Source organism: Bubalus bubalis, chromosome 6, assembly GCF_019923935.1.
Source record: "Bubalus bubalis isolate 160015118507 breed Murrah chromosome 6, NDDB_SH_1, whole genome shotgun sequence".
NCBI classification, from domain to species: domain Eukaryota; kingdom Metazoa; phylum Chordata; class Mammalia; order Artiodactyla; family Bovidae; genus Bubalus; species Bubalus bubalis.
In genome coordinates this window covers 8,789,272-8,807,944 of record NC_059162.1, presented here as the reverse complement: position 1 = coordinate 8,807,944, position 18,673 = coordinate 8,789,272, and the positions used below count along the sequence as shown (strand labels likewise).

The 18,673-nt window shown below is 43.7% G+C and overlaps 1 protein-coding gene and 1 non-coding gene across 2 annotated transcripts; both read right to left on the bottom strand.

Moving 5' to 3' along the window:
- Positions 1–5,151: 5,151 nt before the first annotated feature.
- On the bottom strand, positions 5,152–6,803 carry LOC102401839 (polyadenylate-binding protein-interacting protein 1-like). The gene is given in 1 exon segment (XM_044944130.2): positions 5,152–6,803. A coding segment is annotated over 1 exon segment (1,455 nt). The 5' UTR covers positions 6,789–6,803; the 3' UTR covers positions 5,152–5,333.
- A 2,315-nt stretch (positions 6,804–9,118) lies between these two features.
- On the bottom strand, positions 9,119–9,190 carry TRNAW-CCA. The gene has a single exon. It is a non-coding gene; the product is annotated as a tRNA-Trp (tRNA).
- Positions 9,191–18,673: the final 9,483 nt, after the last annotated feature.

Sequence of the window (18,673 nt, the reverse complement as noted above, 5' to 3'; positions counted from 1 at the left end):
CTCCCATGTATACCCTGGGATGTGGGGCACGTTCCTGAACCTCACAGTGCTTCAGCTTCCTCATCTATAAAATGGATCTGGTAAAAGCTCAGAGGTTAAGAGTAGATTAAATGAGACAATACACCTAATATCCATAGCTGAGAATCAGGCTGTAGTAAAATAAAGGTTACCTAACATAACTGAATTTTATGCCTTTTCTATTATGTCAGAAGGGCAAAATGACTCGAGATAGCCAAGGGGTAAGTAAAAAGATGCAACTTTCTGGGCATCACAAAATCAGACCACAGGTATTGCCAGGCTGTTATCAGTACATTTCCCCCCACATTTCACAGGGAGTTTTTACCAGGTACCAGTAAGTCATTACATGAGGACCCTAGCTTTCATTCTCCGATACATTCTGCCATTCTTTGAGGGAAAAGGGGAAACAGTGCTTGTTCAGTAACTGATACCATTTCAAGACCAGTCAAAGTAAGATCTTTCCATTTTCCTGGATTCAGTCACTTAGTAGCTCTGCATTCCCAATAGCCTGCTGCTATTGCTGCTGCTAAGTCGCTTCAGTCGTGTCCAACTCTGTGTGACCCCATAGACGGCAGCCTACTAGGCTCCTCTGTCCCTGGGATTCTCCAGGCAAGAACGCTGGAGTGGGCTGCCATTTCCTTCTCCAATGCATGAAAGTGGAAAGTGAAAGTGAAGTCGCTCAGTCGTGTCCGACTCTTTGAGACCCCATGGACTGCAGCCTAAGCTCCTCCGTCCATGGGAGTCTCCAGTCAAGAGTACTGGAGTGGGCTGCCATTGCCCAACAGCCTAGGGCACCATATATGCTCTTACTCATCCTTGGCGTACTCTCTCTCTCCCCAACCCCCAGCCTCCACTAAATGCTCCTCTCTCACAGGTCTCTTCCCTTGCCTGGCTCAGAACTTCAGAGAGAAGCAGGACAGGAGCCATCAGAGAATCTAGGTCAGGGGAGCACGGACCATAGGACCACATGCCCAGCCTTAGTCACTTCCTCAGTCTCTACACTCAGGAAACCACCCCCATCCAGCAGCGCCATGTGCCTGGTAGAGTCCAAACAGATTATGCCCCAGTCTCTGGAAGAAGCCAGTGTTGGTGTGGTACCTCAGCAGAGAGCTATTCCTCCAGTGTTGCAGGGGGGACTTGTTGGGCACGTGCCAGATGCCCAGGTCCTGGGCCTGGATGTCATAGTAACCAGGGTTCTGCAGAGGGGCGCACACTCAGCCTGACCAGCCCAGGAGGTGCCACCAGCCAAAGACCCACACACACAGCCCTCACTTGAGCTGAGAGCTCAGGGCTCCAGGGAAGCAGGTGGCAGCAGTCACAGATACCCACCCTCCTCCAGTAGATAATGAGACCCCACCACCCAAACAGCCTTGGTGGGAAGAAGTTGTGGTTCAAGACATGGATTTCTGTCTATCTTCTTCTCCAGCCCTACCTCCACATCCCCGTCTCCCACCCTCCCTTCCACATGCTCTGCTCCAGCCACACCCCTCTCCCCATCCTTTCCACCTGGGTGCTCAGTGCCACCCACCTTGTAGTCATCGCTAGTGGCCACCTCTGCAGACCCAAACGTGTTGTAATTGGCTTAGTTGCTGTCACTCTCTGGGTAGTCAGCCCTGTTGCCCTGCTGACTGGACCAGTGATTGCCCAACATGCATTTCCCAAGCATGCGGTTCTCATGCATACTGGCCACCAGGGTGCAGCCACCACCCCCAGAGGTCATGTCACAGAAGGTCTGGTAGATGACACCATTCTCAGTGTGGTGGTGATACAGGCCATCTGCAGAGGGAACCAGTCAGAGACCCCCTGTCTGAGAGCACAGGGTCCATCTCAGGCCCACAGTCAAAATGATCCAGCGAACCAGAAACATGGCCAAAGGGTTCCTCTACTGAGTCTTATCACTGAGTGTCCCTACTGGCACAAGAGTTTCCCTGAGTTCAGAAGACCATGCCCCATGACTGAGGCAGAGCACAGAACTATCAAAACTTCCAATGATATTCCTCAACAATTTAAACATTGAAACCCAGCAATTCCACTCCTAGATATATACCCAAGGCAATTGAAACAGAAACTTACATGCTTGTACACCAGTGTTCACTGCAGCATTATTCACAACAGCCAAAAGAAGGTAACAACCCAAGAACCCACCAACAGATGAGTGGATAAACAAGCTGTGGTATATACATACAATGGATAAGAAGGAGGACTTCCCTGGTAGTACTTTGGATAAGAATCCACCTGCCAATATAGGGGACACAGGTTCAATCCCTGGTCTGGGAAGATTCCATATGTTGTTGTTGTTGTTCAGTCACTAAGTTTTGTCTGACTCTTTGTGATCCCATGGACTGCAGCACACCAGGCTTTCCTGTCCTTCACTATCTCCCACAGTTTGCTCAGACTCATGTCCATTGAGCTGATGATGCCATCTAACCATCCTCGTCCTCTGTTGCCCGCTTCTTCTCCTGCCCTCAATCTTTCCCAGCATCAGGGTCTTTTCCAGTGAGTCAGCTCTTCACATCAGGTGGCCAAAGTATAGGAGCTTCAGCTTCAGTATCAGTCTTTCAATGAATAGTCAGGGTTGATTTTCTTTGGGATTGACTGGTTGGATCTCCTTGCTGTCCAAGGGACTCTCAAGAGTCTTCTCCAACCCCACAGTTCAAAAGCATCAAGATTCCACATACCACAGAGCAACTAGGCCCATGCACCACAACTACTGAAGCCCATACACCCAGAGCCTGTGCTCCACAACAAAAGAAGCCACTGCAGTGAAGAGTAGGCCCACTTGCCACAACCAGAGAAAGTGTGCGCAGCAACAGAGACCCAGTGCAATCAAAAGTAAATAAATTATTTTTAAAAAGGAATGAGGTTCTGACACTGCTACATGGATAAGCCTTGAAAACATGAAGTAAACTGAGACATTAAAAGCAAGTATTAATCATTCAGTCATGTCCAATTCTTTGTGACCCCATGGACTACATAGCCTGCCAGGTTCTTCTGTCCATGGAATTCTCCAGGCAAGAATACTGGAGTGGGTTGCGATTTCCTTCTCCAAATATTGCATTATTCCATATATATGAGATACTTAGAAGAGTCATCGAGACATAAAGTAGAATAGAATTTACCAGGGACTGGGGGAGGAGAGGAATATGAAGTTATTGTGGATGAGTACAGAGTTTCTGTCTGAGGTGATGAAAAAGTATGGGAAATCGTGATGATAGCTGCACAAAACTATGTAGACGATGCTACTTAACTGTACACTTAAAGTGATAAAATAGCGATTGTTAAGCTATCTAAACTTTATCACAATTTTTAAAAATCTCCTAGTGGGACTTCCCTGGTGGTCCAGTGGTTACGAATCCACCTACCAATGCAGGGGACACGGGTTCAGTCCCTGGTTCAGGAAGATTTTACATGCCACGGGGCAACTAAGCCCATGTGCCACAACCACAGAAGCCCCCGTGCCCTAGAGCTCACGCTTCACAACAGGAGGAGCCACTGTGATGGGAAACAGGCGCTCCACAACTAGAGAGGAGCCCCCACTCACTGCAACTAGAGAAAGCCCTCACTCAGCAACAGAGACCCAAAAATAAATAAATAAGCAAAATTAAAAAAAAAAAAAAACCTCTCAGTGGACATAGACCTTACTGTCTTTCTGGGCTCAGTGTCAACACTTCATCACCCACCACACGCACTGCAGCACCTCGCTCTCATTTTCTTGTAGCTTCTGGGTAGAGATGGAGAGAAAAATGACAGGTCCATTTCTCTTTCCATGTCATAACCAAAGTATTCACCGCAGCTAGATAATACACAGAGCTTTATTCTTACTACTGGTTTGACACAAAGCCCAGGCTCTCCTTGCTCCCACCCCAACCCCATTCCTCCACTGGAGCAAAGCCTCACTGCCTGGGATGTAAGGCCCTGCGGGGTCCAGCATCCCACTGGCCCAGCGTCCACCACAGGCTTATTGCATCCCTCCCTCCACATGACCTCATGCTTCTTCTGGGCCCTGCCCTGGGCACTGGGCTCTCAAAGAAATCATACATTCCCCCAAGAGTTTATATAGGTTGAGAAGAATAAATTTAAAAAGAAAGACAAACTGAGGAGAAAAAATGAGAGGATCTGAGATGAGACTGGACTGGCCAGCCTGGGGACAGGGGATTGTCTGGGGAAAGGATGTCAGTGGTCACTCAGAGAAGGCCTCCTCGTCCTAGTGACCCCTTAGCTAATCGTGAGAGAATGGGCATGACTCTACAGTAGAAAGAAAAGAGAATGCAAAGGAAGAAGTGTAGCATGCCCTCAGGCATGGAAATAAAATGATACAGCATAGTCCACCTGCCAGGAAGTGTCAGCAGTTTAATGCGGCTGAAACAGGAGGTATAAGGTAGGAAGTGGTGAGAGCAGGCCAACAGGCTAATAGAGGTATTAAATGAAGAACTTTCTGTGCTAGCCTAAATTTTAAAGAAATTGCAGACAATTCTAAAAGAATGGGAGGACAAAACATTCCAAGTTTTTTTGTTTCTGTTTTTCTCTTTGATGAAGAGAGGGCTGGTCTTCATTGCTGCTTAGGCTTTTCTCTAGTAGCTGTGAGCAGGGGCTACTCTCTAGTTGCAGCGCTCGGGCTTCTCACTGTGGTGGCCTCTCTTGTTGTGGAGTATGGGCTCTAGGGTGCACGGGCTTCAGTAATTGCAGCACATGGGCTCAGTACTTACAGCTCCTGGACTCCATAGCACAGGCTCAATGCTTGTTGTGGGGAGGAAGACTGGGAAGACAGGAGTCCTGGGCACAAAAACAAACCATTCAACTTCCTCTGAAAATTGCAAGAGCAAGCCCACTGAACTGGGGAGAGATTGGGAGGGGACACGGTTCTTAACACAGGCCTCTGAAGGCCACTCTGAGGGTCACACAGAGGCACACAGCTGGGACCCGGGACATGCCTCAACCAACACCCTACTGCTACAGGTTAGATCCCACCAGACACCAGAAATCAGACATTAGCTCACGACATCTCAAGTCTGCAGCATGAAGTGGCCTCTCTGCAGCTCAGACATCCCCTCTGCCTCAGAGACACAAGAACCCTGGGGCCGCCCAGCCCAGTTCCATTTTTTTGTTTTTTTTGTTTGTTTGTTTGTTTTTAAGTTATAGGGAATAAAGTTTATTTTGGCAGAGAGTGTTAAACAAAATTAAAGTTGCAAACATTAGTAACATAACTCAACATCCTTAATTTGGTATAAGTGTGACACATTTTTTTGCTTTCCTGTATTCTGCTAAATCACCATAACCTGAACTGCTTTATAAAACGGATATGCTGAAATTTAACTTTACTGTTTTTGCTTACGCTCTGATTCCAAACAAAACTTTTCATAAGCTTCTTCTATCTCTGGGTCCATCTCATCATCAATATCATCCAAGTACGGATCACCACCCCCTGATAAATCTGTTCCATTTTCTTCATAATCTGGAAAAAAGTCTTCTCTTACAAGTAACTCTTGATATTTCTCTTGGTAATCTGGATCAGCTGCAGTGAAAGGAACACCATCAGATGTATAAAATGTTGGCTCATTCATAAAATAATTAGGATCATTTTCAGGTGTTGCTTCCCTCTATGCTGAAGCTGCATGGACTCTACCCCAGTTATTTGACCGGAGTTCTACAAGCTTCAAAAGCATCTGTTTTACATCTCTGCTGCAATTTGCATCTAGGACAACATTTTCAATTCTCTGAATAATTTCTTCCATGTCAGTCTTTCCTTTTTCCTTCCAGCCATCTTCTAAAACTGACCCTGTCAACTTCAGTAATTTTACTGCACAAATTAAGTTGTCATCTATAGGATTAGAGAAGAGGGCATTCAGCAACTCCCGAAGACCGGTCTGAAGAATGTCTGCCCTTGCAACCTGTCCATTTGTCCCTTTAATCTCCAGGTTAAGATAGAGTTCTCCCAGAAAGAGTACAAATGCATGGAATCGTTTTCGAGTCACTTCATCCCCTTTTGCAGCTTGATCTTTAACTTCATATTCAGTCCGACATCTTTGAAGTAGCAGTTGGCGGAAGTTGCCACTTTGTGGGTTAACTGTCAGATGATGGCACAGGTAGTTACAGATGCGCGCTCCCGTGTAAGAGAAATTGCGGATAGATGTGGCCTGTTGATAGATGAGTTCCACAAGTTCTTGCAAAGCATCATCTGTTGTAACCCAGCTATTCAGGGTCTCTGCAAACTGTCCAATTTCAGTTTCAAAACTGCCAGGCTGTTCTATAAGATGATTCAAAAAATCCTGAACATATTCTGATAAAGTAGGATAATCCTCACAGCCGTCCTCATAGGATTCTGTATAATTAGAATAACTTGATGGGTAGAATTCAGGGGCGTTTACAGACAGCTTAGACATTAATACAGGAGCTACAACCACCTGGGGTTTAGCCATTGCTGACTCCGAATTCTGCTGTGGGATGTTATCCGGCGAACTAGATGGAGCTCTCAGGGGCCTCGTTTGTTCCGGGAGCGCCCCGGGCCGGGCAGGCCGCTGGGGGCCGGCGGGGACCTCGCACTGGGCCCCTGGCGGCGGGGCCGTCCTGGTCTGGCACAGCGGCGGCGGCTGCAGGAAGTCCGGAGCTTTGGGTTGAGGCGGCGGCGGCGGCGGCAGCGGCTGATGCCGCGGCCGCTCAGCAGGCCCCGCTCTTTTCGGGAAACCAGCGCCCTCAGGCCCGCCCCCTCCGCGGCCCAGGCCCTGGCTCCGGCCCAGACCAGCACCTGGGGCCCGGTCGAAACCGTCCGACATGCTCCTCCTCCTCCTCCTCCTCCTCCTCCGGGGGCCGCTGCTGCTGCGCTCGGGAGAGGAGCTCTCGACGCGGCGCTCACTCAGGCCTCATGTAGGAGCAGGACGGGGTGTCCCCTCTAGGATCCTCAGCGCTTCGGGCGGGCAGAGCGGACGGCAGCTAAAACACCCGCGAATCCGCCGCTTCTGAGCGCCCGCCCCCGCGGCCTGCCTCAGCTTTCCGATTCTCCTCCCCGCACCCCCCCGCCGCCGCCGCCGCCGCCCCCACCCAGTTCCGTTATTGACACTTAGAGGAGACCGGAGGAAGTGTTGCTCCAGGAGACAATCTCCTGCACCGCACCCTCTAGTGGCCAATATGATAAATAGCAGGAAGCTGGGCTGGATCCCTGTAATCTAAGGAAGTGGAGAAGAGAATGGCAATCCACTCCAGTATATTTGCCTGGAGAATCCCATGGACGGAGGAGCGTCGGCAGGCTACAGTCCATAGGGTCGCAAAGAGTCAGACACGATTAAATGACTAACACACACACACACTCTAAGGAAGACAAGATGCAAGTTACCTTCCTGATCATCATTTTTCTCTCAGTCTCTATGCCCAATTCCTACCGTCCTATAAAGACTCAAAGACTAAGGATCCCTTGTTCTCCACTTGTCTCTGAGCTGGAATCCAGACTCCTGCATTCACAGACCTGTCTGAGTCTCAGCAGCACTCGCTTCTAGCACAGAGACCCTGTCTTTCTCTCCACACTGGGGCCAGGAGCTGAGCACTGCACTGCCAGGTGGACACTGGGAGCTTTCTCTGTAGAAGCTCCACAGGCTCTCAAAGACGCACGTTAAAGGTCACTTCTTAGCACAGTGTTCAGATCTGGGGATTTCATGGACCTGTGTATCTTCCAAATGAAAATACATGAGGACAAGACTAATAAGAGTGGTGAACATTTTGATTTTTTGCTTATGTCTCTCTTTCTGGCAAAGCACACACATAAAAAAAATTATTTAAAATTAAACATTGGGGGGTGGTCCTAAGATGGCAGAGGAATAGTACGGGGATACCACTTTCTCCCCCACAAATTCATCAAAATAACATTTGAATGCTGAGTAAATTCCACAAAACAACTTCTGAATGCCGGCAGAGGACATCAGGCACCCAGAAAAGCAGCCCATTGTCTTCGAAAGCAGGTAGGAAAAAATATAAAAGACGAAAAGAGAGACAAAAGAGTTAGGGACGGAGCTCTGTCCTGGGAAGGGAGTCTTAAAAAAGACAGAAGTTTCCAAACACTCTCACTGCCGAGTCTGTGGTGAGCCTTGGAACCACAGAGGGCAACATAACTGGGAGGAAAAATAAATAAATAATTAAAACCCACAGATTACTTGCCCAGTGGTAACTCCCCCAGTGGAGAAGCAACCAGACCCCTGCACCCACCACTAGCAAGCGGGGGCTGGGCAGGGAGGAGCCGGCTGCATTGCTTAGAGTAAGGACTGAGCCTGAATGCCTGAGGGCAATCTGAGCAAACTAACTTGGGCTAGCAAACCAGACCACGGGATAGCTACCACGCGCAAAGCCCTAACCTAAGACACCGTCAGGCCCGCTCACAGAACAAAGGACTGAACACAACTAGCCGGCTGCAGACCATCCCCCTTCAGTGACAGGCAGCCAGACCCAGAAGCGGGCAATCGTGGCCCCAGAGGGGCATTATCTACCAAACCGCAAGCAGGCTTTGTTGCTAAGACTTCTTGGGATTCGGGATGATAGACATCTGCCTGAGAAGGTGTGCCAGGTGTACACCCAGAAAACCGAGCTGCAGGGACAGGAGAGGAGATAAGTCGCAGCGACGGTGCTCGCCAAACACCTGGTCATCTGAGCTGCTGGGACCTGGGAAGGGCATACCAACCGATTCTGTGCCTCTGAGGAGTACCTGAGTGCCTGAACCTGAGCAGCTTAGACCCGGGAAGTGCATACAACCCAGGGCCAGCTTCAAGACAGTTCCCGGCAGAGCAACCTAGAGCCTGAGCAGTGTAGACAGGGAAAGCACACACCCCGTGAGCAGGGTCAAACCCAGTGTGGCTGAGACACTGCGAGCACATGCCAGTGTTATTTGTTTGCAGCGTCCCTCCCTCCCCACAGCACGACTGAACAATGGAGCCAAAAAAAGTGTCCACCACCGCCCCCTTGTGTCAGGGTAGAAATTAGACACTGAAAGTGAAAGTGAAGTCACTCAGTTGTGTCCGACTCTTTGCGATCCCACGGACTGTAGCCTACCAGGTTTCTCCTTCCATGGGATTCTTCAGGCAAGAATACTGGAGTGGGTTACCATTTCCTTCTCCAGGGGATCTTCCCGACCCAGGGATCGAACCTGGGTCTCCTGCATTGGAAGCAGATGCTTTAACCTCTGAGCCACCAGGGAAGCAAAAATGAGACACTGAAGAGACCAGCAAACAGAAGAAGCTAAAACAGAGGGAACCTCCTTGGAAGTGACAGAGGCAATAGATTAAAACCCTGTAGTTAGTACCAACTACATAGGAAGGGGCCTATAGATCTTGAGAAATATAAGCCGGACCAAGGAACTATCCAAAAATGAACTGACCCCACACTGCCCACATCACCAGAGAAAGTCCTAGGTATAGTTTTTACTATTTTTACTATCATTCTTTAATTTTTAATTTTTTTTATTTTTAAGTCCTCTATTACTCCCTTAATTTTCATCTTTATAACCTACTATTACTTTGCAAAAAAAGAGAGAGAGAGAGAGAGAGAGACCCTATTTTTTTAAAGCAAACTTCATATATATATATATATATATATATATATATATATAAAAAATAATTTTTGTGACTTTGGTTTTTTTTTTTTTCTTTAATATAGTATTTTTGAAAATCCAACATCTACTGTAGATTTTTAATCTTTGCTTTCTGGTATTTGTTATCAATTTTGTACCTTTAAGAACCCAATCTTCAGTACCCATTTTTACTTGGGAGCAAGGTTACTGGCTTGACTGCGCTCTCCCCCTTTGGACTCTCCTTTTTCTCCACCTGGTCGCCTGTGTCTCCTCCCTAACCCCTTTCTGCTCTACCCAACTCTGTGATTTTCTGCGTGTTCCAGATGGTGAAGAACACTTAGGGAACTGATTACTGGCTGGATCTGTCTCTCTTCTTTTCATTCCCCCCTTTTATCCTCCTGGCCACCTCTGTCTCCTTCCTCCCTCTTCTCTTCTCTGTATAACTCCATGAACATCTCTGAGTGGTCCAGACTGTGGAGCTCACATAAGGAAGTGATTACTGGCTAGCTTGCTCTCTCCTCTTTTGTTTCCACCTCATCTCATCCTGGTCACCTCTATCTCCCTCCTCCCTCTTCTCTTCTCCATGTAACTCTGTGAACCTCTCTGGGTGTCCCTCACTGTGGAGAAACTTTTCATCTTTAACCTAGATGTTTTATCAATGGTGCTGTATAGATGGAGAAGTTTTGAGGTTACTGTAAAAATAAGACTGGAAACCAGAAGCAGGAGGCTTAAGTCCAAATCCTGACAACACCAGAGACCTCCTGACTCCAGGGAACATTAATCGATAGGAGCTCATCAAACGCCTCCATACCTACACTGAAACCAAGCACCACCCAAGGGCCAACAAGTTCCAGAGCAAGACATACCATGCAAATTCTCCAGCAACACAGGAACATAGCCCTGGGCTTCAATATACAGGCTGCCCAAAGTCACTCCAAACCCACTGACATCTCATAACTCATTACTGGACACTTCATTGCACTCCAGAGAGAAGAACTCCAGCTCCACCCACCAGAACACTGACACAAGCTTCCCTAACCAGGAAACTTGACAAGCCACCCAACCAACCCCAACCACAGTGAGGAAATGCCACAATAAAGAGAACTCCACGACTGCCAGAATACAGAAAGGCCACTCCAAACACAGCAATATAAACAAGATGAAGAGACAGAAGAATACCCAGCAGGTAAAGGAATAGGATAAATGCCCACCAAACCAAACAAAAGAGGAAGAGATAGGGAATCTACCTGATAAAGAATTCCGAATGATAGTGAAAATGATCCAAAATCTTGAAAAAAAAAAATGGAATCACAGATAAATAGCCTGGAGACAAGGATTGAGAAGATGCAAGAAAGGTTTAATGAGGACCTAGGAGAAATTAGAAAACAGTCAATATATAATAAATAAAGCAATAAATGATATCAGAAACACTCTGGAGGGAAAAAATAGTAGATTAATGGAGGCAGAAGATAGGATTAGTGAAGTAGAAGATAGAATGGTAGAAATAAATGAATCAGAGAGGAAAAAAGAAAAACGAATTAAAAGAAATGAGGACAATTTCAGAGACCTCTGGGACAATGTTAAATGCCCCAACATTTGAATCATAGGAGTCCCAGAAGAAGAAGACAAAAAGAAAGACCATGAGAAAATACTTTAGGAGATAATAGTTGAAACTTCCCTAAAATGGGGAAGGAAATAATCACCCAAGTCCAAGAAACCCAGAGAGTCCCAAACAGGATAAACCCAAGGCAAAACACCCCAAGACACATATTAATCAAATTAACAAAGAACAAATATTAAAAGCAGCAAGGGAAAAACAACAAATAACACACAAGGGGATTCCCATAAAGATAACAGCTGATCTTTCAATAGAAAGTCTTCAGGCCAGGAGGGAATGGCAGGACATACTTAAAGTGATGAAAGAAAATAACCTACAGCCCAGATTACTGTACCCAGCAAGGATCTCATTCAAGAATGAAGGAGAAATCAAAAGCTTTACAGACAAGCAAAAGCTGAGAGAATTCAGCACTACCAAACCAGCTCTCCAACAAATGCTAAAGGATCTTCTCTAGACAGGAAACACAGAAAGGGTGTATAAACTTGAACCCAAAACAATAAAGGAAATGGCAACGGGATCATAGTTATCAATAATTACCTTAAAAGTAAATGGGTTGAATGCCCCAACAAAAACACAAAGACTGGCTGAATGGATAGAAAAACAAGACCCCTATATATGCTGTCTACAAGAGACCCACCTCAAAACAAGGGACACATACAGATTGAAGGTGAAGGGCTGGAAAAAGATATACCACTCAAATAAAGACCAAAAGAAAACAGGAGTAGCAATACTCATATCAGGTAAAATAGACTTTAAAACAAAGGCTGTGAAAAGAGACAAAGAAGGACACTACATAATGATCAAAGGATCAATCCAAGAAGAAGATATAACAATTATAAATATATATGCACCCAACATGCACCCAACAATATATATGCATGCAATATGTAAGACAAATGCTAACAAGTATGAAAGGGGAAATTAACAATAACACAATAATAGTGGGAGACTTTAATACCCCACCCACACCTATGGATAGATCAACTAAACAGAAAATTAACAAGGAAACACAAACTTTAAACGATACAATAGACCAGTTAGACCTAATTGATATCTATAGGACATTTCATCCAAAAACAATGAACTTCACCTTTTTCTCAAGCGCACACGGAACCTTCTCCAGGATAGATCACATCCTGGGCCATAAATCTAACCTTGGTAAATTCAAAAAAATTGAAATCATTCCAAGCATCTTCTCTGACCACAATGCAGTAAGATTAGATCTCAATTACAGGAGAAAAACTATTAAAAATTCCAAAATATGGAGGCTGAACAACACGCTGCTGAATAACCAACAAATCACAGAGGAAATAAAAAAAGAAATCAAAATTTGCATAGAAACGAATGAAAATGAAAACACAACAACCCAAAACCTGTGGGACACGGTAAAAGCAGTCCTAAGGGGAAAGTTCATAGCAATACAGGCATACCTCAAGAAACAAGAAAAACGTCAAATAAATAACCTAACTCTACACCTAAAGCAACTAGAAAAGGAAGAAATGAAGAACCCCAGGGTTACTAGAAGGAAAGAAATCTTAAAAATGAGGGCAGAAATAAATGCAAAAGAAACAAAAGAGACCATAGCAAAAAATCAACAAAGCCAAAAGCTGGTTCTTTGAAAGGATACATAAAATTGATAAACCATTATCCAGACTCATCAAGAAACAAAGGGAGAAAAATTAAATCAATAAAATTAGAAAGGAAAATGGAGAGATCACAACAGACAACACAGAAATACAAAGGATCATAAGAGACTACTATCAACAATTATATGCCAATAAAATGTACAACATGGAAGAAATGGACAAATTCTTAGAAAAGTACAACTTTCCAAAACTCGACCAGGAAGAAATAGAAAATCTTAACAGACCCATCACAAGCACGGAAATTGAAACTGTAATCAAAAATCTTTCAGCAAACAAAAGCCCAGGTCCAGACGGCTTCACAGCTGAATTCTACCAAAAATTTAGAGAAGAGCTAACACCTATCCTACTCAAACTCTTCCAGAAAATTGCAGAGGAAGGTAAACTTCCAAACTCATTCTATGAGGCCACCATCACCCTAATACCAAAACCTGACAAAGATCCCACAAAAAAAAGATAATGACAGGCCAATATCACTGAGAAACATAGATGCAAAAATCCTTAACAAAATTCTAGTAATCAGAATCCAACAACACATTAAAAAGATCATACACCATGACCAAGTGGGCTTTATCCCAGGGATGCGAGGATTCTTCAATATCCGCAAATCAATCAATGTAATACACCACATTAACAAATTGAAAAATAAAAACCATATGATTATCTCAATAGATGCAGAGAAAGCCTTTGACAAAATTCAACATCCATTTATGATAAAAACTCTCCAGAAAGCAGGAATAGAAGGAACATACCTCAACATAATCAAAGCTATATATGACAAACCCACAGCAAACATTATCTTTAATGGTGAAAAACTGAAAGCATTTCCCCTAAAGTCAGGAACAAGACAAGGGTGCCCACTTTCACCATTACTATTCAACATAGTTTTGGAAGTGTTGGCCACAGAAATCAGAGCATAAAAAGAAATAAAAGGAATCCAAATTGGAAAAGAAGTAAAACTCTCACTGTTTGCAGATGACATGATCCTCTACATAGAAAACCCAAGACTCCACCAGAAAATTACTAGAGCTAATCAATGAATATAGTAAAGTTGCAGAAAATAAAATCAACACACAGAAATCACTTGCATTCCTATACACTAATAATGAGAAAACAGAAAGAGAAATTAAGGGAACAATTCCATTCACCATTGCAACGAAAAGAATAAAATACTTAGGAATATATCTACCTAAAGAAACAAAAGACCTATATATAGAAAACTATAAAACATTGTTGAAAGAAATCAAAGAGGACACTAATAAATGGAGAAGTATACCATGTTCATGGATTGGAAGACTCAATATAGTGAAAATGAGTATACTACCCAAAGCAATCTATAGATTCAATGCAATCTCTATCAAGCTACCAATGGTATTTTTCACAGAGCTAGAACAAATAATTTCACAATTTGTATGGAAATACAAAAAACCTCGAATAGCCAAAGCAATCTTGAGAAAGAAGAATGGAACTGGAGGAATCAACCTGCCTGACTTCAGCTCTACTACAAAGCCACAGTCATTAAGACAGTATGGTATATGGTACTGGCACAAAGACAGAAATATAGACCAATGGAACAAAATAGAAAGCCCAGAGATAAACCCACGCACCTATGGACACCTTATCTTTGAGGCGAGGATATACAATGGAGAAAAGACAATCTCTTTAACAAGTGGTGCTGGGAAAACTGGTCAACCACTAGTAAAAGAATGAAAGTAGAACACTTTCTAACACCATACACAAAAATAAACTCAAAAGGGATTAAAGATCTAAACATAAGACCAGAAACTATAAAACTCTTAGAGGAGAACATAGGCAAAACACTCTCTGACATAAATCACAGCAGGATCCTCTATGACCCACCTCCCAGAATATTGAAAATAAAAGCAAAAATAGACAAATGGAATCTAATTAAAATTAAAAGCTTCTGCACAACAAAAGAAACTATAAGCAAGGTGAAAAGACAACCTTCAGAATGGGAGAAAATAATAGCAAATGAAGCAACTGACAAACAACTAATCTCAAAAATATACAAGCAACTCCTACAGCTCAATTCCAGAAAAATAAATGACCCAATCAAAAAATGGGCCAAAGAATTAAACAGACATTTCTCCAAAGAAGACATACAGATGGCTAACAAACACATGAAAAGATGCTCAACATCACTCATTATCAGAGAAATGCAAATCAAAACCACTATGAGGTACCATTTCTCGCCAGTCAGAATGGCTGTGATCCAAAATTCTACAAGCAATAAATGCTGGAGAGGGTGTGGAGAAAAGGGAACCCTCTTACACTGTTGGTGGGAATGCAAACTAGTACAGCCACTATGGAGAACAGTGTGGAGATTCCTTAGAAAACTGGAAATAGAACTGCCATATGACCCAGCAATCCCACTGCTGGGCATACACACCGAGGAAACCAGAAGTGAAAGAGACACATGTACCCCAATGTTCATCGCAGCACTGTTTATAATAGCCAGGACATGGAAGCAACCTAGATGTCCATCAGCAGATGAATGGACAAGAAAGCTGTGGTACATATACATAATGGAATATTACTCAGCCATTAAAAAGAATATATTTGAATCAGTTCTAATGAGGTGGATGAAACTGGAACCTATTATATGGAGTGAAGTAAGCCAGAAAAAAAAAAAATCAATACAGTATACTAATGCATACATATGGAATTTAGAAAGATGGTAACAATAACCCTGTATGTGAGAAAGCAAAAGAGACACAGATGTATAGAACAGTCTTTTGAACTCTGTGGGAGAGGGCGAGAGTGGGATGATTTGGGAGAGTGGCATTGAAACATGTATAATATCATATGTGAAATGAATCGCCAGTCCAGGTTCAATGCATGATACAGGATGCTCGGGGCTGGTGCACTGGGATGACTCAGAGGGATGGTATGGGGAGGGAGGAGGGAGGGGGGTTCAGGATGGGAAACACGTGAACACCCGTGGTGGATTCATGTCGATGTATGGCAAAACCAATACAATATTGTAAAGTAATTAGCCTCCATTTAAAATAAATAAATTTATTTTTTTTTAAAGGCTACATGTGAGGATAAGTCAGTACAAACAAATCTGATGGTTTAAGCTTATTCTATCATTTCTCTCCCAGTGGCACTCTTCTGTTCTCCGATTCTTCCTTCAGCTATAATAGAGTTGATCAGTTCCTCCACAGTGATACCACATACCTAATACATAATAACTTTATTATACTGCTGATCACATCTCAAGCCATAAGTGAAACTGAGCTTTTGGTTGTTGTTGTCATTGTCATTAAGCTAACATTTTCTGTCTCTGTAGGTTCAAAGTACAGTACAAAATACTAGATAGATAAAGGAAAATAAAACACTGTCCAAGAAGAAAACCTCCAAAGAAAAGTTATGCTTCTTGTAATACATTCTTTTATTCCTTCTAAGACATATTTTTTCATATTTTAACATATTTAATTTGACTGTGCATCTCATCATATGTGGTATGAAATTAATGAATAACCTACAGTCGATAGCACATAAACATCTGGGGAAATGGTACTAGTAACTTTAGGGACATCACCCCTTCTAACCACCTTCCTCCAGTCACAGCCAGTGACCTACCTCCTAGTTCCTCTGAAATCTGTATCCCACATCACTACCCTCAAGTCTTACTGCCCCTGACACTTAATTAGTTCAGGTCTAGATCAGTTATGAGGATTTCAACTGGGACTAATACTAAACCCACCTCAAACTGGCTTAAGCAAAGAGTAAATACATCACCTCATGAAACAGGAAATTTAGAGGCAAGGCAGTTTCCGGCTTGATTGACTCAGCACCAGCTCATTGTCCTCAAGGACCTGGGCACTTTCAGCCTCTCTGCCCTGGCTCATCCTCTAGCTGAGGATAAAATGTCCTCTGGTGTTCTAAGCAGCACGTGTGCAATAGTTTTCTGGGTCTACCATAACAGAATACCACAGACAGGTGGGGGCAAGGGAGCCTAAGCAGCAGTGTCTTTTCTCAGTTCTAGAAGGTACAAATTCAAGGTCAGATGTTGACAGCGCTAGTTTCTCCCGAGGCCTCTTTCTTGGCTTACAGATGGCCAGCTTCTCTGTGTGTCCTCACAGGGTCTTTCTTCTGTGCATGAATCCCTAGTGATCCGTGTGTCATCAAAGTGCTTCCTCTTACAAGGATATGAATGAGAGTGGATTGGACCCTCACTTTAACTTCATAACCTCTTTAAAGGCCTGATCCCCAAATGCAGTCATGTTCTGAGGTACTCAGAGTTAGGGTTCTGGCATGAATTTGGGGAGAACACAGTTCAACCCATAATAATCTATATTATTTTTATAATTTTTTTTTATTTTTTGAAGTATAATTAATTTACAATGATGTGCCACTCTCTGTTGTGCAGCAAATTGACTTAGTTATACACATAGAGGCGATGTTTTAAATACTCTTTTCCATTGTGGTTTATCACAGGATATTGAATACAATTTCCTGTGTAGTGCCTTTTTTTTTATCCATCCTATACATAACAGTTTAAAAGTGCTAATCCCCAATTCCCAGCCCCTCCCTCCCCACACCTCTCCCCTTTGGCAAACACAGATCTGTTCTCTATGTCTGTGAGTCTGTTTCTGTTTTGTAAATATGTTCATTTATGCCATATTTTGCTTTGAACTGTGGTATTGGAAAAGACTCTTGAGAGTCCCTTGGACTGCAAGGAGATGCAACCAGTCCATTCTAAAGTAGATCAGTCCTGGGTGTTCATTGGAAGGACTGATGCTAAAGCTGAAACTCCAATACTTTGGCCACCTCATGCAAAGTGTTGACTCATTGGAAAAGACTCTGATGCTGGGAGGGATTGGGGGCAGGAGGAGAAGGGGATGACAGAGGATGAGATAGCTGGATGGCATCACCAACTCGATGGACATGAGTTTGAGTGAGTTGGTGATGGACAGGAAGGCCTGGAGTGCTGCGGTTCATGAGGTTGCAAAGAGTCGGACATGACTGAGCGACTGAAATGAACTGAACTGAACTAATGCCATATTTTAGACTCCATATGTAAGTGGTGTCATATAGTATTAGTCTTTCTCTGACTTACTTCACTTAGTATAATCATCTCTAGATGCATCCATGTTGTTGCAAATGACAGTATTTCATTCTTTTTGTGGCTGAGTAGTATTTCATGGTGCATATGTACCACATCTTCTTTATCTATTCACCTGTCAATGGACATTTAAGCAGTTTCCGTGATCTGCCTATTGTGAATAGTGCTGCTGTGAACACAAGGGTGCATATATTTTTTTTTCAAATCAGTTTTGGATATATTTTTTGATTACTTACTTATTATTTAGCTTCCTCAGATCTTGGGTGCAGCAAGCAGAATCTTCATTTCATTATGAGGGATCTTTCATTGTGGCACACAGGGTCAGAAGTTGTGGTATGCAGGCTCTCTAGTCGTGGCATGCAGGCCTAGTTGTTCTGTGGCATGTGGGAATCTCAGCTTCCTGACCAGGGATCAAGCCCACATCCAGTTCATTGCAAGGTGGATTCTTAACCACTGGACGACCAGAGAAGTCCCCACGGATGCATGCATCCTTTTGAACTGTAGTTTTGTCCAGGTATACACCCAGGAGTGGGCTTCTTGGATCATATGGTAATTCTATTTCTAGTTTTTTGAGAAACATTCACACTGTTTTCCATCATGGCTGAACTAATATTTCCATCAACAGTTTAAGAGGGTTCCTTTTCTCCACACAGTCTCCAGGATTTGTTGTTGTAGACTTTTTAATGATGACTGGTGTGAGGTGGTACCTCACTGTAGTTTTAGTTGCATTTTTCTAATAATTAGTGATATTGAGCATC